This window comes from Dromaius novaehollandiae, chromosome 10 (assembly GCF_036370855.1).
Source record: "Dromaius novaehollandiae isolate bDroNov1 chromosome 10, bDroNov1.hap1, whole genome shotgun sequence".
NCBI lineage: Eukaryota > Metazoa > Chordata > Aves > Casuariiformes > Dromaiidae > Dromaius > Dromaius novaehollandiae.
The window spans coordinates 25,656,011-25,683,768 of NC_088107.1; the positions used below are offsets into that span (position 1 = coordinate 25,656,011).

Sequence of the window (27,758 nt, forward strand, 5' to 3'; positions counted from 1 at the left end):
CTGGATTGGTGGCAATGAACTGATTTTGGACTTACTTTTTATGCCCTGCAGGAGGGGATGCTCTTGGGGATCTTTTGCCTCTTTATTTTGCTTCCCCTCTCGTAAGTTGTAGGCAAAATCCCTGAATTTCACAGTTCTGTTCTCCTTCTGTGGGAATTTAGTGACTCCAGTGCTGTTCTTCATCTTCCTGACACCTTGTCTTTGGGTCAGTTTGTTCCTGCTCTTCATCTGAATGGTTACATCTGACACTGTAGCAGTTAATGCATACCCTGCCTTTTCACCTTTGTCCCTTCTGGATGCTTTCTACCATGCACATGCATTTCCATCTATAGTTCAAGCGAAGCTTAAGCTCTCTGTTACTAATGTCCACTGCATTTCCTTTACCCTCCTTTTCCTGGGGCCCCATCCTGCCATGCACAGAAGAGGGGATGGCAGGGACAGATTCACTGCTGGCCAGCAAAACCTGAGCATCACAAACATCAGCAGAGCAAAGCACCTGGAGAGTCTGTAGCCCTGTGTCTGTCCTCTTTGTCTACCTTGCAGTGGGCACCCAGGCACAGCGGATGCCCTTGATGGTGCTGAGCGGGCCCAGCGAGTTGTCGAAGGCTGTGTTGAAAACCGCTGTCATCCGCATCGCCTGCTCCTGGGAAGGAGCCTGTCTTGGAGCTTTCTTGAGAAGGAGATGATGTTCCACGGGAACACAGGGACCTTGCGTGCGCGCACGTCTGTGCTGCTGCCGCAGTGGGGTCCCAGCTCTACCCATCTGGAGCTCGGAGGTTTTCAGGCTCTCAGTTTTTAGGCAGGGGATCGCTATCCCAGCTGGTGATCATGGCTTTCAAGCTGTCACGGGAACCATTGGGTGTGACCAGCATGCTCCCAAATTACAGCTGCAGTTTGGAGCCCACAGAAACCCTGACGTTTCATTCCTGGACGCCTCAGCCTTCGTCGCTCCTTAAAAGGCAGCAGTTTGAGCTGCTCGGGTGCTTGGTGTCGCCTTACAGCCGTGCTTGCCTAGTGGCAGCTCCAGCTCACTGGCTGCCTCTCTCCAGCCCTGCCGGCCTCCCAGGGAGGCACCTTGTCCCACAGGGAAGGACCAACTCCGGCCAGAGTTTTTCTCCCTTCATTGCATCTGTGAGGAGCATGGGTGAGCAGCAGAGCCCACAGAAAGGGCTGGAGACGCAGGAATACCCTTTCAGAGATGCTCTTAGATGCCTTGATCCATTTAAAAGACTTAGAAGGGCCCTTAGCAGCCCTGTGGCCAGCATGATTGCTCTGAAGCCATGTTTTGTATGCACGTGCTTAAATTAAACAGCTTTCATAATCCTCCCTACGTAGCAAAGTGTGCAGCTCTTTGCAGAGACCAGAGTGCATGCATGCTTTTGCATAGCAGGTGGTGGGGGGGGGCTGCTGGCTGAAGTACCTGTTCTCACTCTTGCAATGAGGGCAGCAGATCCCTGCAGATCTCCCTGTTTGTATCCAAACAGCAGCTGCTCGGTGACTGTAAACACCTGACCTGCTTCCAGGTAAAACAGCAACTAGCTTGGTTATTTTATGGAGTTACTTTAAAGAGGGCCAAGGTTTGATTCAGCTGGTGTTTGATGGGTATCTGTGGGCATATAGGTCCTGACTTTTCCCCACCAGCGACTGCATGCTGCCCACCAGCCATGGTACCCCCCAGCCATTTGAATTCATGTTCAGGATGAATCTCTCCTCACCTTGCTGCGTGGTTCTCCTTGTTGCACGCTGCTTTGCTTCTCACTGGCTGTGTGCAGTCCTGTGTGAAGGCTACCCGATGAAGCTGCCTCTCTGGAGTGGGAGAGCTTGACTTTAGATTTCTTTCTTAAAATGGCTGATTGTCCATGGCATTTTGCATGGTGCGCTACAGGGAGATACAGGCTGATGCTTGGGGATGACATGATGCTGAGAGAGCCCCTGAGCTTCAGAGAAAAAGCTGAACTGTACAGCCATCCTGGCATTTAACAGCAGGCAAGAAAGCTCAGATCAGCTTGAATCGGGCCTAGCACCTACTCCTGACTTAGGGAAGGTGAAAGCTCAGCAGATGGGCTTTCCAGGACCTGGCACTGGCAAAGTTTATGGCTACAGATGGTAGAAACCAGCTCAGGTCCCCCAGTCAGCAGAAATGGTCTTTTCCTGGGGCAGGAGCGGAAGAAGTCTTGGCCTGGGAATGGGAAGAGCAGAGAACAATTTTTTCCTTGTGTCCAACTGGAATTCCCTTCCTGCAACTTGTGCCATTGCTTTTTGTCCTTTCACTGTGTGCCTCTGAGAAGCATCTGGCTCTGTCTTCCCCACAACCTCACTGCAGATAGTTGGAAATGGCAATTACATCCCTCCTCAGCCCGCTCTTCGCCAGTCTAAACAAGACCAACTCCTTCAGCATCTCCTTGTATATCAACCATCCTAGTGACCCTCTGCAGGACTGTCTCTTTTTACTGGGGGGACCAAAACTGGACACAGTGCCCAGATGCGGCCTCACCAGTGCCAAGTAAAGGGGAATAACCTTTTCCCTTGACCTGCTGGCTACACTCATAGGATAATTCAGGTTGAAATGGACTTCAGGAGATCTCTAGTCCTGTCTCCTGCTCAAAGCAGGGTCAGCCATGAAGTCAGAGCAGGGCCAAGAAAAGCTTTTTTTGGAGAGAAGCAGATCTGTCCTAGGCCCAGTTAGACTTTTTGCTTTCTTCATAGCATTAGCAGGACGGGCTAGACCCCAGGCATAGAGAGGGTTGCAAATTTCCTCCAACTTGAGAGCAATAGGAAGCCGAACACGCTGGACCTCCTGCAGTGGAGGAGGTCCTACAAGAAAGAAGTGGGGGTGGGGGGCAGGATGCAGAGCCATAGCAGAGAGTCAGCCCATAGCTTGATGTGGGGTCAGGGGATGGACCTGAGCTTCTCAAGTGGGGCAGATCCTGTAGAGTTAGTGTCTCAGTTTGGGATCCCCATAGAAAGTACATTGTACTGGGCTCTGGGTCTGGTCAGTGTGTTATACCCTCTGTTTGTGGTCAGAGCTGATCTCCATGAGCTCCCCAGAAAGTTTAAACAGTTTGAATCAGTCTTCCATGGGTACTTTAGTGCTCCCTCTGCCATCCTGTAACTGAAATGAGGGTTGTGTGAAAATGAGAATGGGGCAGCCTTGCAACAGAGCTAGAGAGGATACATGAGGATCCTCACCCCTGGGATGGACAAGGCCCTGAGCAACCTGATATGGCATTGAAGTTAACACGTTCTGCACACAAAGGTGGACTAGACAACTTTTTCTGTAGTAATTTCCAACCAGCTTGACATTGTTGCAACTTCCTGTGTCCTCCCAGCTGCCTCTATTCTCTGTACCTCCTCCCTGCAAGTGAAACAGCTCTGTCATTCGTGGCCTGTCCTCTAGTCCCTTGCTAAGCCCTCTGTAATCGCCAAGCTGTTTTAGCATGCTGCAGGCCCCGATAATGAAGGAAGGAAGTTTGTTTCATAATTGGATTAGCACTGCTGGGAGCATGCACTTGCACAGCAGTCAGGTCTGAGCTGGCGCAGTCTCCGAGCCCCGTGCTGCTCCGTTGGTTGTGGTCCAGCCGGAGGGCTTGGGGCTGTGCTCAGCGCAGGCTCCTGGCCGCTCTCACGCTTGCACAGGACTTTGCTGGCTGAAAAACATACTCTTTCAGGAGGAAGCCAGCCAAGAGGGATGAAAAGCTGATCCAGGGAAGAATTTCAGCCTGTCCTCTTTGGAAGTGGGGATGTGTTTCTCAAACTCCTTCACAGTCTCTGATGCCTCCTACCCGCTGGAATTAAAGGAATTTGGTTAGCATCAAGCCCAACATCCATCTCGTCACCCCAGCCTGAGCCCTCTGGGCTCCTGACTCCCACCACAGTGGTACTTAGGCTTGAAGTCCTGGGCTATCTGTGTTGAGGGATGCCCTCAGAGGTGGCATCAGCTTTTCCCAGAGCATGCTCTTTTTCCAGTACCTCCTTGCTTTAACACTTTAGGACCTGATCTCTCCCCAAAAGATTACACATCAGCTTGCGCCTCACAGGAGCATTGGGATGCTCACACTAGATGCAAGATGGAAACATCTCAGATACTGGAGAGCATCACTATAACTTTGATCCATGCAGGATGGAGTAAAACACTCAGATGAGTGTAGGATGTGGTCCATCATCCATGGCCCCTCCCTGACAGTCTGGCCCAGAGGAAAAGTTCCCTTCAGCCCAAATCTAGTGATGAGTTTAACCCCAGACCTACCAGTGATGCTTGAGGCACTTGAATATCACCGCCCTGTCTCCAACTGCAGTAATCTCCAGTGCTGCAGGAAAAGGATCAAATACCCTAACAACTCAGCTGCCAAAATTTATAGCAAAGGAGAGACATTTCTTCCTGATCCCTGCAGGCTACCAGCAAAACATGCAGTGTAGCACATACATAGCGCACACATGCATATGGTGCACATATGGCCTGGCTAAATGCCTCCTTTCAAACCCTCTTGTAGAGACCAACATATTTGACACAAGGGGCAAGCTTCAGCTCCTAACTCAAAGACCACTGTTTTTCAGCCCCTTCAGGACACTTTCCCAGCATTGTCTCAAAATAGTTGCTTGCTTCTGGTGCCCTGTTTGAAAATTGCCCTGAAACATCTCTGCTTGGATGCCTCCATCCAATTTTCAGCCTGTATTTGTCATCAGTTCTGTCCTTTTCCTTGCACAATTTTGAATGGATGTCTCCAAAATGGCATGCTCAGGAAGATCTTCCAGGTGAAGATCTTCCCTAGCTACTGATGCAGCTGTGTCCCTCCTGAAAATGCATCATGACATTATGACTCCACACCCTGGTCTCAGCCCTGAACCTTTTGCTGTTAATATGAGCAGGATCATCTCAAGACCAGGGATGGAGGAACAGTGCTAGTAACATCTCTTCACCCAGAGATTTCCCCTTTTAATCCAACCCATTGTCAACCCAATTAGCCATTTCCTCTTCCACTTCACATGGTATCCACCCCCATCACTTTCATCACTGGAAACTGGTTCATATTGGCTATCAAATCAAACCCTTCATTTAAACCTAAACAGCCTAAATGTGCTGTATCACCATATCTGAGTTAATTATTGAAGAAAAATCATTACATTAAACTGACACAATGCATCTGTGCTAAATCCTGTTTCCATTTGCCTTCCTGTCTTTAAAAACCTGGTCATAGCCTTAGAAGGGTATTAAAGTCTATGTATGTTTTAATCCTTCTTTTCCCTCTTCTGGATGTGGGCGGCATATTTGCTATTTGAGCGACAACCAGATTGTCCTAAACCATGCCCTTCTTTCACAGCGAGGTGACCCTGCTCTTTTGCTTCTTGATCTCATTTTTTGTAGCCTGAGAACATTTTTAAATATTTGAAAGTACATGGAAGTGCAGCTCAGCAGTGCTTTGGGCAGTTCCTACTTTCTGGGACATGGTTGTCTAAAAAGCCCCTTTACATGCTTCTTTAGGTCTTGTGCTCTCCTGTTTGAAGTGGTCACGTGTACAGAGGCATCCTTAGCTCTTTTTTAGTAGTTTGTAATTGCTTGAAAGGTAAATGTCAGGTTATGCTGCATTGACTAGCTCCATCCCTTATACATTTACACCCTTGAGCTTGTTAGTCCTTGCTGTCTCTAATTCTTTTCCGTACATGGTGGAAACTGCTAACTTTAGAGGACTTCTCAAGTCTTGTAGTTCAGCCTAAATGAAACTTAGGGCTGGTCTTAGCAAATGGGGAGGGAGAGTGACCTGCCTTGTGATCTCTCTGCATGCCTGCAGCATCTCCTGGTCAACCATCATCCCATGCATTCATAGTGTATCCTCATTTGGTGGTTGTGCCTCAGGCACTCACTCCATCACATCTTCCTCAGCCTGATGACCTGCACAGCTACAAGTCTTTCTCTAATTTCCAGGATAAATGTATGCATGCTGAATTTTTCTCCATTAAATGGCAGTGCACAGCAAGTCCTGATTTGTGTCTCTGTGTGACCGATGGGCTCTCTGCACGTGCATGTCCTCATTCACTGTTCACATACGGGGTAGCCTTGCTGCGTGCATACAGTGCAGTGTGATTTACTGCCCATATGCAGCATTATGGCCATTCTGCGCATGCACGGTATGTCCTGATTTACTGCACACATTAAGGGTTACCTCTCTGCAAATTCACAGCACGTCTGCCTTAGTGCCTGTGCTCAGTGCGCTCTCTCTGACCGTGCGCAGCATGTCCTGATTTACAGGGCAGGCTCCTCCATCTCTTTGCCGCTGTGTAGAGCACCTTGAGTTACTGCATACACATGCCACTGTCTCTCTTCAAGGGGAATAGTCTGGTCCATTTGCCACTTGTGCACAGGATGGTCTTGGATTTGCTGTGCATGCAATAGCTGAGCTCCCTGTGCGGCTGGAGAGCAGTGTGGCTTCCCTTACTATGCGTGGTATGGCCTCCGTGTGCGCACAACATCATAATCTATTGCATGCATGTTGGCAGCAGGTCCTGATTTCCTGCACATATGCCATGAGTCACCTGCGCAGGCATGGCACGGCGATGCTTTCTGCATGCATGGTGCCACCTATTACAGCAGGTGCTATCATTATGTCCTGACATTTGGGCAACAGACCCTGATTTTGGAGTCTCCCTGTCCAAGCCTGTATCCTGCTTTGCCTGTTTCCCAGCACAGAAATAAAACAGAGCAAAGGCGTATTCACCAAGACTAAAGTGAAATGTTTGGCCACAAGCCTAAGAAAAACAAAGCTAACCCACAATTCTAGCCGGTAGTGTATTGTGAAGACTGTGGACTCCACACTGCACTGAACTACCTTTTCCTTCCACACATGCAGGACGGCTGAGCCCACCGGCTGTCTGGTCGCCTCTGCCCCTGGCCACCTGCTCTGCTCCTGAGCTGAGCTGAGATACAGCCTCACACCACTGTCCCAAGGCTTTCCTGGCTCCTGTCCTGCTCTGGAAGCTGTGGGCTACATGGTGATTAGATGTTAAAGTCCTGCTTTAACGGAGGTAACGGAGGGTGTGTCTGGTGGGCAGCAAGACCCAGCGTCCTGTAGGATGGTGTTTAAGCCAGAGTCCCAAATGCCACCCATATTGCAACTCCAGCAACTGAGGTCATCCCTGGAGACATTTACAGGCTTCCAGTGATTTCCTTTATGGACCTGTTGATGTAGGAGAATGAAATGGGAAAACTGGCGTATCAGAGACTGCAGAGGACCCCAGAGAAAATGCTTCAGAGAGCAGAAGAGACCACACGGTATGTTCAACGGTCCAAAGGAGACTGTCGTCACTTGAAGAAGTTGCAGAACATGCCTGTTCAGGCCTACACCAGGAAAGGGAATAGTGAGGAAGACAGGACCTCACAGCCATGGCTTTTGACAGCCCATGAAGAAAGCGCTGGGGAGGCAGGGCCTCCCATTCCTTGTCCTGGGAAGGTTTCCAGTCCCAGCTATGGTGCTGGTGGCTGGAGCATATGGAGAGAGATGCCAGACTGAGGGGAACCCACTGGGTCTGATGAGGAGAGGGTGCAAGGTGGGACTCTGCCAGTTCATTGTACGGAAGGAGGTTTCTGTTTTTCTTCTTCTTTCCAGGATGGGGGTGAGGTAAAAAGCATCGTGCCCTGTTTTGCTGTGACTTGTAGCTGAGCTTGTCAATGCCACAGACAGATGCCACAGGTGAAAGTGGTCCAGGTGGGACCAGGAAAGGCTAGAAAGTGCATCATCCATGCGGTGAGGGCTATTCCATGTGTTCCTGTCCCAGATCATCTTTGCTTGTGCTCCTCCTGTCTTTTCACCACTGCACAGACCCAGGGGAAGCTGCAGACAGAGTCCCTAAAAGGCCTTTCATTTTTCACTCCCCCAAATAGCCTATACTGTTCCCAGCTGCCCCTGATTTAGTGGTGCATGTCTCCAGGAGCTATGCAGAGGCAACCATGCTCCTGGCTGAAGGCCTGTGCTGATAGTGGATGCCCTTGCATTTGACTTTCAGCCAGTCCCAGAGGTAGTTGCACATTGTATGCCACTGACACAGAGTGGGTGAGAGAGCAAGCACAGGGATTTTGGCTGGTCCCTTCCTAACTGTGGGCTCCTGACTGTCCCGCTCAGCTGTGGGTCCCTCTGAAAGTCCATTATTGGGGGCAACACCAGGCCTTCGTATCTGTGCCACTGCTAACCCCGCAGCTGGTATGGTAATTCACACTGGCAGCTGCTGTTCCTGCTATCAGCACTGCGATAATTGTCCCCTCCAGGCTGGTCTCGCTCAGGGCCATTAGCAGCGATATTGTTCTTTTATCATAATATATCTCATTCACATCTTGACAGCTACAGTAAATGTCTGTCTGTTACTGCCTGTAAGGACGCAAGGTCAAGTCGCCCTGTGGCAAGGGATAATTTAGACATGCTCACAGGTTGCTTGGAGTGTGGAGAGGGAGCGTACATCTCCTGTGGTGTATTGCAGACATGGGCCAGGGTCCCTTGTGACAATGCTGGGGGGGGGGTGACATCCCTGCATCTTGCCTCCATCCCTGCCCACCCTCTTCTGCAGCTCTGCCATCCGTTCAGTAATGGAGCTTGTCTCTCTGTGGTCTGTGTGTGTGTGCTGGGATGGGGGGAGCGGAGACATGGGCAAGCCCTCCTTGATGCCGGAGACGCTGCTGATTTCCATTTAGATAGAGGAATTTCAATCTAAGCTTGATGTCTCTTTGCCACAGTGGAACTAGAGACCCAAATTTCCAATTTTCTTTCCCACACAAAGCCAGATGCTCTCTGTTGGCCTGTGAACTGAAGTGTGTTACCGATGCTACAGCACAGCACAGGCAGACAGTCAAGAGCATGAATGCAGCTGATTATTCATGTGTAGCTCCATGGGGCAGCTGGCATGCAGGTGGCTGCATGGGTCCTTCCCTGCACCCAAAGCCGCTGCCCTTCCGAGGGCCCAAAGGACTTCTGCCACCCCTCATTAACACCTCCCCCTGCTACTGTCTGGGGCAAGGAGATAAATATCCAGGTAAAAGCACCCAGAGTTGGCCCCCAGCAATGCAGGATCTAGATGACTTGGCATAGCCACACAAAGGCAATCCCAACACAAAGGCAATGAAAACAACCAGCTACTTTTGTCTTCCATCAGGAAAAATGCAAGAAGAAATTCAGCAAGGGGGTGAGGATGCCCCCATTTATTGCCTGTATCAGGTACACTTTTGAATGATCAGAGGTAGGCAGCATACAAGCACAGTGTATTTAGAGTCTCTATTCCTGTAGGAATAGAGAAACACCCCACATCCACCGCAGTTTTGCTCAGCTAAAAATGTGAAAGTTTGTGAAAAAGAAGCTAGAGAGGATTTCTGGGGGAGTTACAACCTTGCAGGCAGAACAGTGATAACCAACGAACCCAGTCTGGAGGTTCAGGAAAGATGTCTACCACCAATGAAGAAAGCCTTTAGAAAGGAAGTTAAGGAAGCTAAACAGAAATGTAAGAGATGTCATCAAGAGTAAAAAGACATCTTTCAATGAGCTGAGGCTGTGTCCAGATGAAGAAAATAAAAAGGAAGATAAACTTGGAGAAGTTGCGTGTATGCACAGAGTAAGACAGGCCAGAAAGAATTTGAGGGACAACTTGAGGAAGACATCCAAAGCCATCTTAAATGTTGCTTTAGAGACATGAGAAGCAGGAAAGCTGTTGGAGAGCCTGCAGACCACTGAAATATAAAAGCAGCACTCAGAGAAGACAAGGCTACAGCAGAACAACTGCTAGTTCTCACTAAAACGGGGTGTAGGAAACCTGAGGAACCAAATAATGCCTGGGAGCCACAAAAGAAAGCAAGGGGTGAGGGGAAAAGACAAAGATCAGACACTTCAAATAAGGATGCTGGAGGAAGGGATGGGGCAGAGTATTACTGAGAGCACCCTGATGGAGCTCAGGGGCCCAGAGGCTGCCAGTGCCTGTCTAGAGATGTGGACGAAGGAGGTGGAAGCAGGTCCTGGGGTGCCAGGTCCCCAGCAAGTGCACTTACACCAGTGCTGGGGGTGGCAAGCTAAGCCTGGGCTAATGAGAGGGTCCCATGGTGTAGTGGGGCCTGGGACGGAGAAGCAAATGAGAAGGTTGGGGCGGGGCGGGGATTGCAGCCAGAATGCAGGATGTGGGTGTGGAGGAGAAGGAAAAGGGACCATCCCTGTGCAGGTGAGATGGATGAAGTATGTGCTTCAGACCATCTCCTGAAGGACCTGGATCTTCATTCAAACAAAGGCACATCAAGCCAGGCTCTCTGTGTCCTGCTCAGAGCTCACCAAGTGTCTGCTGACATTCACACAGCCAGCCAGGCTCCTGCAGCTCTCAAATCTCTGCCTCAGTCTCCCTGACACTCTATTTCTAAGGTAGCTGGTCTTCCACGTGCTGCCACAGCCCCTTCTCCATGCTTCTCTCCCTCTGGGCTGTGAGAGACACACTTCACTTTCTGCTGGGTATGCCATACTCTCCCAAGGCCACTGTGAAGGCTATATCTGCTGATAGGCTGTACTTGAACTTGTACGTCTGTGTGTGTGTTCTGTTTCAGCTCACAAGAAGCCAGGGGAGGTGGATGCTCTGTGAGGAAAGGCAAAACCAAAGGGGAATCCCACGGGCTTTGCTCAGAGTCCCCCTCTCTCTGTGTACCTCTTGGTGGGGACCTGTTTCTACAGGTGGAGGGTAGAGATTGCCCAAAGGGTGGACTGTGAGAGGTTGAATGAAGAGCTGGTGTTCAAGTGACTTCCTCATGAAGTATGGGAGAAAGACATCTGCTTAACCTTGGTGAAATACGTTCCCCTCCATGGGGTTTGGGTGCAAAGAAAATAGGTACATGCGTTCAAGTAAAGATGGTACAGACTCTGCATGCCCTGCAGAGGGTGGCAGCACCAGGTGACCCATGAAGCAGTACCATGAGCCTGAACCCACACTGCATGACAAACTTGGGAGGGAGCAGGTACTGTATGCTGTGGCCACTCAGTTTGGGGCTGACTTTGAAATACTGAAAGAAATTGCTTGGCAAGGATTCCAGCGATGAACAAAATAGTAAAGGATTAAGACAAATATCAAAGCATTTGTGAAATGCTGTTGCCATCTACTGGACTTTGGTGAAAGGACTGGAGCAACTAAGCCCAGCAAGATCTTTGTGGTTTCTGTACGGTCTCAGGCTCTGCTTTTGTACCCTGCCTGCCTGATCTAGTTCATTCCTGGCTCTGCAACAAATAAGGAGTGGCACTGAGATGCACCCTTCCGACAGCAACAAACTGTTGGAGCTGCTCAGCTTGTTCTGCACAACTTTGGCACCTGGGGCTGCACGCCAGCATGTAGGGTCTCAGCTGCAGTGTGCAACAGCGGGTCAGAAGGAGATGCTGAGAACCACCGTAGCATGGGACTTCCCTTGCTTGCTCTTGGAGCGCGTGCCAGGTTCTGACTGCTGACAACTGGAAAAATATCTATGTGATCCCTGGCACACATGCGCAATGCCATTAAAAATATTCAGGCACACAGTCATGAGAGGAAAGCACACAACAGCAAAGCATGGAGATGCACAGCTAATTTAATGCAAATGTTATGACTTAATAAAGCGTAAGAAGATGTAACTTGTCCAGAAGCAGAACCTGTTAGTGAAATGTGTGTGACAAAAAGGACAATCAGTCCATTTTTAGCAGTTTGGGGCTAGACATATCACCAAACCTAGCCTGCAGTCTGTCTGAAGCCTGGTTGAGGTTATATATCTTTATATTCTTTATATATTTCTTTACAGAAGCTCCAAGTCAGCTTAGCAAAGGTGTATGTTGAAGCTAGTAAGGTTTTAACTTGTATTATTCCATGACTATTATGAAACACCTCTTGAGTTAGTTTTGCTCCAGACCCTCAAGTCCATATGATTTTGTGTACCTTAGAGTTTGCTCTATTTCCAGGGCGCAGGGTGGGGAGCGGGGCTGGGCTGCCCCGGGTCTGCCCCGAGGCCCTGGGAACACGGCCTGGGGCTGGGGTGTGATGGGGCTGTGCAGGGGCGCTGGGGGCTGAGCGGGGTCTGAGGGGGCCATGTGGGGGTGTGTGGGGCCTGACGGGGGGGTGTGTGGGAGACAAGCGGGGGTGTGTGTAGGGGCTGAGCAGCATCTGTGTGGGAGCAGTGAGAGGGCCTGACAGGGGGGCCCTGTGGGACTCCAGTAGTGCTGTATGGGGCTGAGGTGGCTGTGTGGAGCCAAGTGGGGGCCATGTGGGTGCAATGTGGGGCTGAGTGGGGGCTGTGTGGGGCCGCATGCAGAGCTATATGTGGGGCTGTGTGGAGTTGTGAGTGGTGCTGTGTGTGTGGGGTTGTGCATAGGGTTGTGTGTGGGCTGTGCGTGGGGGTTGTGCAGGGGGCTGTGAGTGGGGTTGTGAGTGGGGCTGTGTGGGGGGTTGTGAGTGGGGTTGTGAGTGGGGCTGTGTGTGGGGCTGTGAGTGGGGTTGTGTGTGGGGCTGTGTGTGGGGTTATGTGGGGTTGTGTGGGGGCTGTGTGTGGGGGTTGCGCAGGGGGCTGTGTGTGGGGTTGTGTGTGGGGGGTTGTGAGTGGGGCTGTTTGTGGGGCTGTGTGTGGGGTTGTGAGTGGGGTTATGTGTGGGTCTGTGAGTGGGGTTTTGTGTGGGGCTGTGTGTTGGGCTGAGTGGGGCTGTGAGGGGTGGTGAGTGGGGTTGTGAGTGGGGCTGTGCTTGGGGTTGTGTGGGCGCTGTCTGTGGGCTCTGTGGGGGGTTGTGCAGGGGGCTGTGAGTGGGGCTGTGTGTGGGGCTGTGTGGGAGGTTGTGAGTGGCGGTGTGTGTGGGGTTGTGTGTGGGGTTGAGTGGGTCTCTGTGTGTTGGGTTGTGTGTGGGTCCGTGTGTGGGGTTATGCGTGTGATGTGGTGAGCGGGGTTGTGAGTGGGACTGTGTGTGGGGTTGTGTGTGTGTCCGTGTGGGGGGTTGTGAGTGGGACTGTGTGTGGGGTTATGCGTGTGGGGTGGTGAGCGGGGTTGTGAGTGGGACTGTGTGTGGGGTTATGCGTGTGGGGTGGTGAGCGGGGTTGTGAGTGGGACTGTGTGTGGGGTTGTGAGTGGGACTGTGTGTGGGGGGGTGCGAGCGGCGCTGTCTGTGCGACGAGGGCTGAGCGTCGGCCCTCACCCAGCTCCCGCCCGGCCAGGGCGGGGGAGGGGCACGCAGATGGCGGCCCCAGCGCGGGGGGCGGGGCGAGCTCCGCGGAGGGCGGGGCCGGAGCGCAGGCCGTTGGGGGGCGGGGTCAGGTGCGAGGCGGGGCGCTGGCGGGGCGAGCTCTGTGGGGGCGGGGCTAAGGCGGCGCGGCGCGGCGGCCATTTCGGGCGCGGCGATGTCGGGCGCGGCACTGGACGGGGCGCTGGGGAAGGCGGCGGCGGCGGCGACGACGACGACAGCGCGGCCGCGGCGGAAGCTCCTAAGCGCGGAGGAGGCGGAGCTGTTCGAGCTGGCGCAGGCGGCGGGGAGCGGGCTGGACCCGGAGGTGTTCAAGTGAGCGGCGGAGCGAGCGAGCGGGCGGGCGTCGGCGGCGGCTCCGGCGGCGGCGGCTCCGGCGGCGCCCGCCGCTCAGCGCCGTGTCCCCGCAGGGTGCTGCTGGACCTGCTGCGCATGAACGTGGCGCCGCTCGCCGTCTTCCAGATGCTCAAGTCCATGTGTGCCGGGCAGCGGCTGCCGGCGGGCGCGGAGGGCGGCCCCGCTGCGGCGCCGGCGCCGCTCCCCGCCGACACCCGAGGTAGGCGGCGGCGGGCGGGGGGGCGCGGGCGGGACCGGCGGCGCGGGCGGGCCCTAACGTGTCTGTGTCTCTCTTTGCCCCAGAGGCCCCCACGGACAGTAAAATCCCCGCGCCGCTCGCCTTCGCCTCCGCCCTGCGGCCTCCGCGGCTCGGCGGCGCGAAGCTGGTGGTCTGCAGCCCCGCCGACGGCCGCCCGCCTCTCTCGCAAGGTCCCCCCGCGTCCTGCCCGCTTCCCCGCTGCCTGTCCGCTCCTCCCGCCGGTCGCGGTGCTCGCTGCGCTCCGGGCTTGGCGCAGGCCGCGGCGGCGCCGGGGGCACGCGTGGGCGGGCCGGGGGCCGGGGCCGGGGGCGCTGCGGGGAGGGGGCCGCGGCCCGGGCGGCAGGGCCCGCGGGCGCTCGGGGGGCGCTGGGCCGCCGGCGGCCCCCGAGGGCCCCCTCCGCGGGCGGCGGCGGGGGGCGGCGGCGAGCGCGGGGCCCGCTCTGTGTGAGCCGCCGGCGGGGCCGCCCGCTCGCCCCGGGAGCCCCCCGGCCCGGGGAAAGCCGTCAGGTTCAGCTCGTGTTTCAGCGAGGTCACCCTGGAGAGCGCGTTGCTCCCCCGTCAGGGTTTGAAACTGCTGCGGATCGGCTGCTTTGGGGGCGTTATCTGCCCCCCCCCCCTTTTTTTTGTTGTTTTACCCTTTTTCTTAAGGCAGCACAGGTAGTAGTTTGTGGAGGAACGTGTGTGGTGCGATGTGTCAGGAATAAGGTGGTTTTTAAAGTCACTTCTGTTAGGTTTCATACCTGGATACCTTAAACCCCTGGCTCTGCCCTTCGAGTCTTTCAAAAACAAAACGAAAAAACCCGTTAGTACCTAATATTAGCCAATGCTGCTTCGTTTGTATCAAACTCGCAAAAATAAAGTTTCTGAGATGATAGGAATTGCTAAAAATAAGGGGAGTTGTGATGCTTCATCCAGTCCATCCTCAGGTAGCATGGTAGCTTTGGCTGCTCGTCTCGCCACTCTTCCAGCGGGTTACTGTACCCAGATGAATGGTATTTAGCAGGAACATGAGCACTCAGGGTCTTTTTCCTTTTCTGCCTGTTGCTGCAAAGCATTCAGCGCACCTTGGGTGAAATAGAATTGGAAAGCTCTGCGGAGCTGGCAGCTAAAATAGCAACTGCTTTTGAATATTTTTCTTTAGTCCTCTAACCTCAGTGGACAGTAGCAAATTTAGCCCTGAAGTTTTGCCATTTTTTTTTCCAAACCAGTTCTAATAAAACTTTTACTTGTTCTCTGAATCTTCCTGAAGTGACTTTTGGCTGGTAGCCTGCAACTTCTGGATATCTATGGATTACGTCTAAAAGGTTTAAAAGAGGTAACTAAAATACACCCGTTGTCACTCAGCTTAAATTCACTGTAAAGGGCTTCTCACTTCTCTTCTGCTTAAAAATATAGTAAAAAGGGATGATAGTCAAAGCAGTCAGATTTCGTGGTCTTTGTTTGTGGTTGCAGAGAACAAAATTGCATGCCTAACAACACGTTTTCTCCACATCTTGACACTGCTATACCAGTAATGTGGGAATGCTTGTTCGCCTGGTGGGAGCATAGAAATGAATGAGGTCAAGTTGGGTTTTATTGTTGTTTCGTTATCCCATCCTCTCAGTATTTCAGGGTGAAAACTCCCATGTGTGTACGTTGATCCACAAAGAATTTTCTTACAAAACTGAAAAAGTAAACTTTGGTCGGCAAGGACTGTGCTGACAGCATGAGATAAGTGGGGGGAAGCTTTGCCAGCACAGATAACTGGGGAAAACCAGTAAGCTTTACCTGCCACGCTAGCATACTAGCATTTATTCTAGTCCTACTGCCCAGACTGGCTTAGTGATGGGGAGTGTTTCCTCTGTATGGCAGCTGTCTGTGCTTGTAAGCTTTTATATCTGATGGTGAGTCCTATAGAGAGTGAAGTTCAAAGCATGATTCATTTGACCAAATACAGCGTTTTAGAATGAGATGAATTATGCCATGATCCAAGGTACCTTTACAGTAACAGAGCCTGCTAGCTCTGGTGTAGATTCCCACGCAGTAAGTGGGTGAGATTCACCTCACTGAGTGGCTGAAGGTGGCTGTACAGGGACTTGGGAAATTTGCTACAGTTTTAACGGGAATTAGGTGTAGAGTGTGCTAATAAAGTGTCTTGCACTTCACCTTGGACAGTTTCCTCTTTCTTGCTGAGTGAAAGAGGTGCTCTTGGTTAAGAATTCCCTGATGAGAGGTCATTTGTAGTAAGGAGAACAGCAAGATGTGTGATTAAGAAGTGACTCTAAAGACGTACAGGGGAAAAAGAAGACACCTGGCTGACTGTTTTCCTGAGCTGAGAAAGAGGTACAGCACTTGCACATTTTAAGTAACAAACAACATGCTATTCCTGTACTATGTTGAGAGGAAATGTCCTCAAAAGAAAACAGCAGTTTTGAACAGAAGATGCTGTTAAATTTTGCTTTTTCTTCTTCTCTCTTGATGCTTCAGGTGTGGTGGGACACTCAAAAACTATGAACGAACTTTGGTAAGGTTTTTGTTCCTGTCTGTCTTCTAATCTGGAGTAGCTCTCGTTCCCTCACATACGCTGGTTGTGTAGCACTTCCTGTCAAGATGAGATTTGTCTAGCACTGGGCTGCTGCTGTGATTCCAGTTTTGGCTGCTGGTAGGCTGACTCAAATTTGAAATTGCCAGATGGCTGCTTGTTTGATAACCATCACTAAATTTCTCAAGAGGAAAATCCAGAAACCTTTCGCTAGAGCTGACCTGCCCTGAGCAGTTGCCTTCTACTAGCTTGAGGTGGTACAAGTACCTTAGAAAGACTGAGTTTCCAGGAATTGTTATGCTATTTCTGGGGCTTAATTCAGTTGTCAGCTGAACCAAGGGAGGAGGTATGTAGTGAAGCTCAGAGAAAGATAGCGTTAGTACTGTTTTGCTTGTAGTAAACATTCACGGTATTAGTCTGGCCTTCTGTGTGTCTCTCGTTGCTGCTTTATTTCAGATGGCTGAAGTGTACCTGAAGTACCTTCAGGGCTTGTTGATGCACTGAAATTGCCGATTAGGTTGGACCATCCAGCCTTACAGGAGGTTGCTGACCGTCGAGCCACGGTCTTAATGTTTTACTGCATGTCTGCAGTGAATGTTGAACTTAGATCTCCATTTTTTTGCAGGTTGGTGCTTAGTGCTGGTGATAGAGATGCATGCTGGCCTCCTCTCTGTCATCAGATTAGATCCTAACCAAATTCTGATGGGCAGCATTTGCCTGGTCTTGCTAGAAGGTTTGGTCTTCCCAGTTGTGTCGGGGTTTTTTGTTTTCTGGAAGCTTTGGCTACATTAGACGAGTATCTCACTTTGAATGAGAACTTCTTTTTTTAGTTCCTATTAGCCCAAGTGACTTTGCTGTTATCCAGGGCCCTCTGAAGTTAAACAGCAGCTGATCTATATGTGAATGAAATCATTATTGAAAACCCAGTTCTCTCAAAAAATTCTTTGGGCAGAACATGTGCTCAGCAGTGGTTTATCACAATCTTACTCCTGTACTCTCCTTTCTGTGAGTGTAAAAAGTGCCAGTCAGCTCTCACTAGTGTCAAGAGCAGCACTCATTTTCTCTGGATCAGCTTGTGAGGATGTATCTCTATAGCCTCTCGGCTGGCAGGGAGTCTCGTGCCTGCATAGTGCCCAGTCTGACCTAAAACGGGCATCAAGTGCAAGCTAACAAGTTGTGCCACTTTAATTGCAGCTGTACAGTTTTTGGCTAGCTTGTGTCTGGCAGCACAGTGCGGTGTTGGTGCTTGGAGGGGTGTGCCTGGCATGTCCAAAGGAAGATGCATAGGATTGCTGGTTGAAGGTCACGAAAGCGAACAGACTTCCAGAGAGATGTCCCAATTCATGGACTGGTAATGATGATGTAAAGCAGAACTGGATCATCAGTACCAGCCATATCTGTGCTTTACTGGACCACCTGAGGCTGAACTAGGATTCGCACTATCTGTACCTCAAGATAGCAGCTTGTTTTACTAGATCCCTTGGGGGCAAGTGTGTAGCTGACATAAAGATCACATTAAAATCAGCATATCTTCAACAGAATAAGTTTTTCCCCTTAAATTGGGGAAATACCCAGTTAGCTCAAATTGAAGAGGAAGAGTCAGTTTAGGCTTACTTCTCTTTCTCTGAACTTTCTAGTTCTGCGCACAGTTCAAGTCCATCATCAGTGCCTCAGTTCAGGAGTTGGAGACTAAGTGTTAATAGGCTGACTGGGGGTGTCTTCTGGGCTGGATCCGTTCTGCAGGAGTGTTCGCTTTGCCTTGCCTCCTTTCCCTCTAGGACCTGCTGCGGGGAAGGGGAACCAAAGCTGTCTCTGCTGTTGGCCCTGCCACCCCTTGTTGGAAGATGCCTCTTCTGGTTAAGAAGAGGACAGTGCCACTTCTGCATGGAACCAGGCATTTGGAGATGGGAGATGCTGCCTCTGTGTGACCAGGACTTGTCTGCTGATAAAGCCAGAACTCCCTACACTAAGACAAAGAACAGTGATTGTCCTATATAAGCTTGCCTACCTGCTCTGCACAGTGTCCTTCAGCTCTGCATGTCTGCTCTTTCTCCTATGTTTCTTCCTTTGTCAGAAGACAGGCAAATGGCTGAAGTAATCCAGGTCTGTCTTAAAGATTAGCCAACAAAACTGCTTTGCTCAAGTTCTATCAGTAACAACGAGATACCAGTTTAGGCTTCTGAACTCATCGTGATGCAGGGAGGTTTGTTTGAAGCAGTTAATGACTGTTGCAGCATTTCTAGTCAACAGTATATTTAAAAAAAAAAAAAAAAGTTCTCCTCCTTCTCTTCCCCCCACCCCATAATGTACAGTTATTTTGGCTTTTTAAAACTAAAGCTCTTAAGTAGCAGGGAATCTAACCTGAATGGCTTTGTTCTGTGTTTTCCCAGAGAGCGAAACCGTGGTGTTCAGCCTGGAGTGGTGTTCGCTGGTAACTGAATTTCTGATAACTGGCTCAGAATTACTGGTTTTGAGCATTAGAGCATCCATGTGGCATATTTAGCTAGAAACAACTGCATGTAAGCCATGCACAAAACTGTTCATCACCGGTAACTGATTTGAGAGGGAAAGAGTTGATTTTAAAGGGAAAGTGTATCCTTTGGGCATTTTCCTTCTGTGGATGTGAGGGGGAGGTGTGTGAACCCCTTGGGACAGTGGTGCTGGTTTTAGTCTAGACTACTTATGTATATAGTTTATGGCTGTTAAATATGCCATTTTCCTACCTATTATTTCCTGTCAGCCCACAATCAAGCTGCCGATGCTTTCCCTGCAGTTTTCTAATTCTACCGCATATGCCAAAGCCTTGCACTTTCCTTCCAGGCTGATGAGTGTCTTGTCATGCTCCTGTTTCCCTCCACACTTCCAGTATTCTTTTCTTCACCTTTCCTTTCTTCTCCATTCCGTGTGTCTTCCATAAAGTTATTTCCCCGAGCTTCTTCCCCAGCTACTTCTCTATACCCAATGAGTTATTAATGTGAGCTTGCTTTTCACAATCCTCTCTCCATTTTGGGCATCTCACTTGGCTTATTAATTTTAAGGCTACCATGGACCATTGCAGCCTTCTAGTCTGCTCTGCACAGCAGAGATCAGAGCGCTTTCCTTCCCCATGAAATTCTGCGTCATGCTTGGGTGCCTGTTTGAAATGCCACTGAGTCCACCACCAACTGTGGGCTCAGGGAAGGGTTCAGTGGGTGAGTTTTCCTTGTCTGAATGTAAAATTGTGCTTCTGAGATTCATAAGTTCTTTTTCTGCCTCTGCATTTGTAAGTACTTTCTTGTGTAAATATTTAAGATGCGGTGATCGAGTTCTCTTCTAAGTGTTGCTATTCAGGTGTTTCCTAAATATCCCTCTACCTACTATGTTGTTTGTTGCCAGCTTTGTCCTCTTTACCTGTTCTACTTGCCATCCTTGTATTTTGCCACCATCCCTATTCATTCTTTGTCCCACTTTTTATTTCTTGCGCTTTCTATATGTTGTCTGCCTTGAGCTGCGGTGAGCATTTCAGGGTGACAACTACTACTGCAAGGACCCCAAGTAACTATTACTGCTCTGGGGTACAGCTGGCTGGCCACACTAGCTGCACTGCAGTCTTTCTGTACCCACCTTCTGCTTATCCAGCCTTGCATTATCTCAGGATTCATCTTGATGCTGGATTTGTAATGCAGGCTTCTCTATTAAGGAGATACAGCAGTTGGCAAGGATGATGCTGCATGGAGCTCAAACATGATGCGGGGAATGCCGCCACAGATACTAAGGACTTCCCTTTAAATGCACTTAATCTCTTTTCTGTACAGTGTATTTTTGTGTTGGTTAGGCTGGCTATCGTGCTTTGGATATATAGTATATTGTGCTTTGTTATTTTTAGATTAAATATATCCAGGAGGTTTAACCATTAGCAGCACATTCTTAATTCATGCTATGTACCTGAAAATACTGTATTCAAACATTTGCTGCGTATCTTCCTTGAAAAATTCTGTAGGACATCCTATAGATAATCTGGGGGACTGATCAAAGGACTAATATACTTCTGATCATGGTTTTCTCATGTAGTGGATTCACTCAAGTTTTCCAGTGCTTCATCAGTACCATTCCAGTAGCTGGATTTCCTTTGACTTACATTCACTAAAGAGCAGTCAGGTTGCACTCCAAAACAGATCTTTAACTTGTAACTCTCACGCATCTCTCTTGTAATGCTTTCTACCAAAGCAGTGCAATGTAAGCTCTTTGGAGTTTAGAGGCCTCTATTCTTGTTTTGTGTAGTGTGGTGGATGTCAAGAAGTTTTGATTTTGGCACTTTACTACTGTGGAGTTGCTGCGTTCCTCCCCAAGGTCCCATTCCAGCATGTACTTTTGTTTTTACTTTTTTGGATTGTAAGTATTTCCGTGTTCTATCAGCAACTGAATAGCTTCAGTTTATAGAAGATAAGTGGACCACCTTGTTCATCTTGTAGGACAGGGATTACGAAATAGTGTTGCCTGGATTTCAGATGCTGATATCAGTTGTTTTGTAACTGATTAAATTTGAAAACTTTCTCAGTAAGCTGTGCCGTACTTCCTTGGATGGTTTAAGACCCCTTAGTTAAAAATTCTAGCTTCTTTCCCCTCCCAGGAGGTGTGTGTATATGTGTGCACACCAGAACAAACATGCAAAAAGTTTGGGCTGGAGAACTGAAGCTTTTCATGGACCTAGTCCTAAAAGAATGTGTGGTTTCATTGCTCCCCTGAAAACATACTTTGCTCCAAGTAATGCACTTTGAAAGCTGAAGTCTAGATATACTTGTCTTTTAGTGAATCTTTAACTTTTTGAATGGAAAGAGCTGTATTGGATGCTGTGACTCCAATCTGCACTACTATATTTTGGGGAGGAATCTGTTAAAGACTGCTTCCCATTTCAGTAACTCTTAAGGAAAAATAATTGCCTAATCTGGGGTGTGCAGGCTTCTTCCGTACTCTTGTTTTTTTAAGTGTGCTATATTCTTTGCAGTGCTACCTGTGTAGGAGCCTGACATACAAATTTGCCAAATGATTTGGTCGCGAGTATTGTGGCTATGTCTGCTGAAGAAGCTAGGCCACAATTCAGTAGGAGAGCCGGTCTAAAACCATATTCCCTGAAAGCATTGGAGTCCCCCGAGTAGCCTGGGTTGCACTGTGTAATGTTTTTACGTATACTCTAGGTATGATGGACATGGATGCCCAAGTTAACATGGATGGATGGCTAAAACCAGGAGTTGTCTGGAACTGACAATGCTGTCAACATGAAAAGGTAGCAGAGACAGTTGGCAGTCTCTGGTCAGTATGGATGTCACGCTTTTGGCACAGAGGCTTTCAGTTTTACATGAAGCTGTAAGGCTTTCTCTGTGCTGGCTATTTGAGCTAATTCCCTGTTGTACTGGGAATTAGCTAAACACTGCAGTGGGATCAATTTTTAATATCTTTTTCAGGATTATTTTCAAGGCCATCCCCCTGCTCTGTGAGGCAAGACTCCAAAAACTAATAAAGAGGTAGGATTTAGAGGAGTCCTCTAAATGCCAGGCTTGTCATGTGTGGCTTTGTGGAAAAGTAATGAGATGTGAGTGCATCATGAGCAGCAAGTAATTCTCTCTTGCGCATGCTCTCTCCAAAAAAAATCCGGAAAATCTTGCCTGTAGTGGAAGGTAACCACACTAGGAGCCAGGAAAACAGACTGAGAAAAGCTCCCTGAGGAAAATAAGGAACATCTCCATCTTCCTATATAATCTCCATACAAGAGAGGGGGAGGAAGAAATGAGGTTATCCCAGGTGTGGGGAGAAAAACCAATCAAATGAGAAACAAACAGCGCACAGGTCTGGGGTAGATTTGTAGGAAAAGATTGGTGATTTTATATTGATCAGTAGATGGGAAATGATCTCCAGTGGCTCAGCTGAGCAGTGTCAAAGGGAGCCATCTTGAAAGAGTGGGAGATACGGATGAAAACCTTTTCTAAGGTAAAACAGGCACTGTTTGGGTTTTTAAGTTGGTAGCCTCCCAAGGTAACATAGACACTAGGGTTGCAGGGGAGAAATTCATTGTGCAGATAGAAACGGAGGCAGTACCATTTCAGAGCTGTTCAGAGAGTCGGCTTGGAAAAGGGATGTCGTATTCATCAGCCTAAGGCAGACCTCTGCTCTAGGAGCTGGTGAGTTGCTTCATAACTTAACCCACCTTCAGACATCTGAAATTTAGGGGATTCTTACTGCATGTGTTAAACTGAGTTGCTGGAACAACTAAGGAGGCTTGCCAGTGTGTTGAAAAGGATCTGAGAGTTATTTTGTTAACTTACTCTTCTGTAATTGCTTCTAGTGATGTAAGTTGAATGCATAGCCTTTTTTTTTTTTTTTTTTTTTTTTTTTAAGTAAACAGGATGTTTGAGAATAGAGGAGGATAAAAGTTTTCTTCAGGTGACTTATGGGCCCGTGTAGGTCTCAACTCTTCTGTGTTCTCTTCTTTCTTTAAATTCTTTTCTTCAGATAAGTGCGTGCACAGGAAAATGCACATACTTTGCCTTAGTGCATACTTAAGGTCTTAGTTAACTGCTTTAGAAGGTGCATTTAAAAAACATCCCCCTATTTTGCCTCTTCCTGTGTTTGAAAACTGTTCAGCTGGATTTGGCGAGACATGTTCTACCATTCTTAACTGGCCTCCTTACTGGGTCCTCTCAGGGAAGCTGCTTTAGCAAGGGTTGTGTTTAGCTCTGGGAGGAGCCTGACATGTCATACCTGTGTGTATGAGCTGTTAAGAATATCTCAGCAGCTTTGGAGACCTGAGAATGTACCGGTTTGTGTTGCAGAAGACGACTGCTTGTGATATTTGTATAGGGATGTGAGCAAGACTTTCCGTAGAGCAAACCTGGGAATCCAGTAAAGCATTGATTGTAGCAAGGCACAATCACATTTTTGGGTTGCTTTGGAAAGTGAGGTCTAGCTGTGGCTGTTTGAGATTTTTCCATTGCTGGGAAGTGATGAAATCTGAAGTGAGTGCTATCGCTGTGCCGTCTTCAATGGGTGCGTAAAAGATGTCTGTCTTTTAAATCTTGTAGGTAACGCGCAGTGATCGCAAGGAGGAGAGACTTATGCTATTGCGATTTATTTTTCTTCCAGGCCTAAAATTGAGTCACTGCCCTGTTAGAAAGGCCAGCTGGTTTATTGTGCCCAGTGTAAGGCTTGTTGTGAGACAAACAGGAGCAGGGTGTGGGAGAACTGAAATAAACTCACTGTTGCTCTAGTCCTTCAGCCCTGCCAATACTTATTGAGAGATGTTTCAGATCTATTGCAGTCCTGATATCCTAGGCCTCCCTGACTGTGTTCCAAGTAAAAGTAATAATATCAGCTGCTGAAGGCCTTTTTTTTTTTTTTTTTTTTTTTTTTTTTTTTTTTAAAAAAAAAAAACACGCTGTGAGAAAAGAAAGCTGCTCCAGATGCAGGAGGATCTGCAGTTCCTGTTACTGCTCAGAAACAGTAAAGGATCCTTTGGAGAAGGCAGTAGGTTGAGCAGAAAGGAGGCTGAAAAAGGACTTTAGATTTCCACTTCTAAAAGCATGTCTGGGGTAGGGATGCTTCTTCTAAATCTGATCTGATCTGCAGACTGGTGAAGACTCAGAGTGGCAGCTGTCTCCTTCTAGAGGTGGCAGTAGCCCTTCAGTTCTGTCAGAGATGATCATCAGTAATGTGTCCGGCAAGTAGCCAGAGAAGAGATGTGCTGGCAGTTTAGATGGGGAAAGCTAGCAATCAGAGGAAGAAAGGGCACGCTTCGACCACTGTTGCTTGCACATACCCATTCTTTTCAAACTTTGTCAGGTACTTGAGCAGATCTGCATGTAACTGCTTGTTTTTGAGTCATCTTTGGGCTGGGAGGTACTTGACTAGGTTCACTTTTGATGTGACTCTTATGTTTGCATCTGTAACTATTTGGACTGCAGCTGTGTTGTGACAGCCAGACACATCCAAGATAATGGCAACTTGTGTCACCAAGACAAGTATCAGTAGAATCCTTTTGCTAGTCTGTAGTGCTTGAATTGCAGAAAATCTGTGGTAGCTTCACTTCTGTGCTTTGCTCTTGTGGACCCTGATATCTCTGATACTCAAACTTGCAGACATGCACAACCTGTGCCTGTCCTTGCACATTTCCTGAGCTATTCTTCATTGATTCATGGGTCTAGATATGATACTTCCAAAAGCATGGATGAATCTCATGCTGTTGAAATAACTGGTTTGTTTTACTGTGATTTACTGTGGAGGGTATTTGTTTTATCTGAACGTGGCTTCTCTTTACAAAGTGATTCTCTTTTCCCAAGTAGTTTCCCAAGTCCCTCAGTTTTCCAATAGGTCAGAAGATCAAGGGCCTGACTCCCTGTAGCATTTAATGGTACAGTTTTTGTATGTGCACATGGTTAGAGTCATGTCGTACACAGGTTGGGGACCTGCACAGGAAATGTGCACGTAAGGAAGGGGAGGGCATTCACCTATATAGATGTACTGGGTTGCTAAAAGCATCATGGTGAACTCTAATGCTCTGTTCCTGCCAATTTTTCAATTATATAGTGTAAGATCATGTATTGCCTTCATGCAATTTGTTTGTTTTTTCATGGACAACACTTGCATTAGTAAAAATTGCTTAAGTGCTTACGAGCTTGAGCTAAGAAGAAAAATTGCAAGGCTGGCTGGCTGGCTTGGGCTGATAACTGCTGGCAGATCACTAGTGTGGTTTACAATAATGACTTTCTTAAGAGCACCTGACTTGGCTGGGATAAGTGAATTTATTTCTTTTGCCACCTTAGTCTGTCAAATGTTACAGATATGAAGGGGCCACATATGCTTATTTGGAAGCTCTCAGGGTGTCTTTCCAGTGCTGTGAGGTGTTAATTTGTGGTTTTGACATGAGTCCTATTCTCAGACAATACTGCAAGGAGGGAGGATGGTGTGGTAAGTAAAACAGGCATATATCTATGGTCTGCTGTCCTATCAGTAGTGCAAATGATCCAAGATGATGTTTTCCAAACCATGCCCATGGAGACTCCCCCATGTGGAGTAGCTACTGGTATTCTGGTATTTGTTGTGATACAATTACCAACATGCCACTCTCCATTTTAATTGCAATCATGTAACTACAGATATTCAGGAAAAAACTTACTGGATCCCTGTTTTTGCTTCCTTCTTACTGGTATTCATTTTTTTGTGATTCTTCTTGGAACTTGCTGTCTTTTGTAAAAGCTGTGGCCATTTCACCTTTCTGCTTTGTGTTTCTTTGTCCTTTTATTTCTGTTATCTTTCCCAATGCAAGTGCTATTTTTCATCTGAAGTAGTTCTCTCCAGTGCCAGGAAAAGTCAGACTTGCTTACTTCACCTCTTGCTCGGTTTTTCCCACCTATCTTTTGTTTGCAGCACAGCTTACTCTGTCCCTCTTTCTTCTTCAGGCTGAATATGGCAGGATGGGTGGATGCCCCTCGCCTCCCCTGCTTTGCACCTCTCTACCCATTGTTCCTCTCTGCTGTCATATTTCATTATAGAGACGGTCAGCTGTGCCTATAGAAAGGCAACTCTATTGCATTCTGAGCACAATAAGGAAAATCTGTGAGTAGCTGGCCCTGTATGGGATTTGGAGCTGCTGGGAAACTGCAGAAAATGATAGGAAATCCAGACTTGCTCATCAGGTTGCGAAAGTGACTTGAACAGATGGGTTTCTGATGTGACTGCAGGCTTCAGAAAGAAGTGGACACTGGCATGTCAGTTCACTTATCCCAGCTACGAGGTGTTAGATGCTCTTCATGTTCTTGAATTGCTGTCTGCAGTGCTGGTGTTCCTGTGCAAAATGGAAGCAATTGAATTTTAGAGAACAAAGTGACTGGTTACTTCATGGATTAAAATTGATGACAATTAATAATGCTCCTACTGCAATGCGTTTTGACTTTGTGGCCCTGATATCTGTTGAGCTGAAACCACAAATTTTGCTTTGTGTTGGATGCTGGATAAATTTGTGACGTCTAATAAAACTTTGCCTTTTGCATGAGTTCTCAAGGAACGCTTGCAGCTTAGATGCAGTGTCGTTGACGTATGGGGCTGGGATTTCAAAATTAATATGTTTGTCTGTTCATTCAGGGAGAAATAAAACCAGTTCTGCCGCCAGCGGGACCCAGGTTCTAGCAGAAAGGAGCAGCCGGGAAGGATCTGCCCAGAGGATGCCTCGACAACCAAGTGCTAGCCGGCTGCAGAAAGTAGGAGCTTCTGGAAAGAACAGTGGAGGCAACAGTACCTGAATAAGACACTGGCTCTGATGTATTTTGATGCTTTAAAATGTATATAATCTGTCCTGTGAAACTGCATGTTTTGTATGTATTTGTCTTACAAATAATATTTGTAATATCTGGGACTGAGCTGTTTCTTATTTCCAAAACTTCCTTTGGCAACTCAGGTTACTAGGAGTTGCCTGAAGACACCTGGGACAAAGAAAGAGATGTGAAGACCAGAAGGACTTGCAGTAGCGCTCAGTTTTCTCTGGAGAGGTCAAGACTCATCTTGCAAGGCAATGCTCCGTGCTGCTTCGCTGAAATCCAGTTTGACACATTCACAGCAGCTGGAGCATAGTAGCTGAATTATGGGAAAGGGATAGTATTGGTACAGGTCACATATTGGTAAAGGAAGAGCCTTACAACGATGGTAACTTGCACTGGAAACTTGAATGTCTGATAGGAGGTGTCTTTGTACTTGGAAATTGCCCTGTCCCCTTCCTATGCATGGTCAGGTAGGGTATTAACACCCTAATCTGAAAACCAGCTTGACCTAACTGTGTAACATCTGGTCCTTCTGGTGCTGATTCTAATATGTGATTTTTTTTTTTTTTTTTTAATTTATGAAGTGTTACAGAGCCTTTTTGCCTAATGAGCCAGGTTAAATGAGAAATTATACCACATAAGGGAGAGAATAGCTTCATCACTTTGTGTAAGATATAATCAAGTAGCTGAAATGGATAAATGGCTTTGGAGCTGTAGTATTGTCATTTATCGTGCTGGAGTGTCTCCAGGCAGTGGGCTTACTTGCTCTGTTCTCTCTAGCTCAGGAGCTCTTAGTGAAATCCATTTCTCTGAATTAGGAGAGAGCGCCTGCTCTTTTAGCTGCCTCTGTTCTTTGAGGGGATTAATAGCATTTCCTAGACTGGGAGATTTCACAAGCCTGGTGAAACAGGTGCTAAAATCTTTTCCTGAGCAAGATGAAAAATGCTGGAGAGGAAAACTTGTGCAAAATCTTAATGATGGTCAGATACTCCTTCCTTATTTGATTCTTCTCTAATATTGCAGATTAACTTACTCTTAATATATTAAGTCATTTTCCTTTTTCTCTGCCCAGGCCTGAGAGTGTTCTTAGTAGGAAGGTGACATGTCTCAGCATATGGCAGCTGCTGACCTAATTGTGGGCTGACACTTTGGATTACCTTCAGCCCACTCCA

General features: G+C 48.3%; 1 protein-coding gene across 9 annotated transcripts; it reads left to right on the top strand.

Moving 5' to 3' along the window:
• The first annotated feature begins 13,276 nt into the window (after positions 1 to 13,276).
• On the top strand, positions 13,277 to 26,684 carry LOC112992545 (mitotic-spindle organizing protein 2B-like). Of its 9 annotated transcripts, XR_010390841.1 has the most exons (8): positions 13,277 to 13,502; positions 13,598 to 13,743; positions 13,827 to 13,952; positions 15,032 to 15,097; positions 15,937 to 16,104; positions 16,249 to 16,285; positions 18,694 to 18,734; positions 26,414 to 26,460. XR_010390841.1 is itself a non-coding variant. In XM_064517710.1 (5 exons), the coding sequence occupies exons 1-4, from the start codon at positions 13,345 to 13,347 to the stop codon at positions 15,046 to 15,048; spliced, it is 447 nt and encodes a 148-aa protein (XP_064373780.1). In that variant the 5' UTR covers positions 13,277 to 13,344; the 3' UTR covers positions 15,049 to 15,097; positions 26,414 to 26,642. The 9 variants fall into 9 exon arrangements, 4 of the variants coding, with proteins under 4 accessions (XP_064373780.1, XP_064373779.1, XP_064373777.1 ...); XR_010390840.1 differs by lacking the exon at positions 18,694 to 18,734 and having other exon boundaries at positions 26,414 to 26,642; XR_010390839.1 differs by lacking the exons at positions 15,937 to 16,104; positions 16,249 to 16,285; positions 18,694 to 18,734 and adding exons at positions 21,478 to 21,566; positions 21,745 to 21,804 and having other exon boundaries at positions 26,414 to 26,642.
• Positions 26,685 to 27,758: the final 1,074 nt, after the last annotated feature.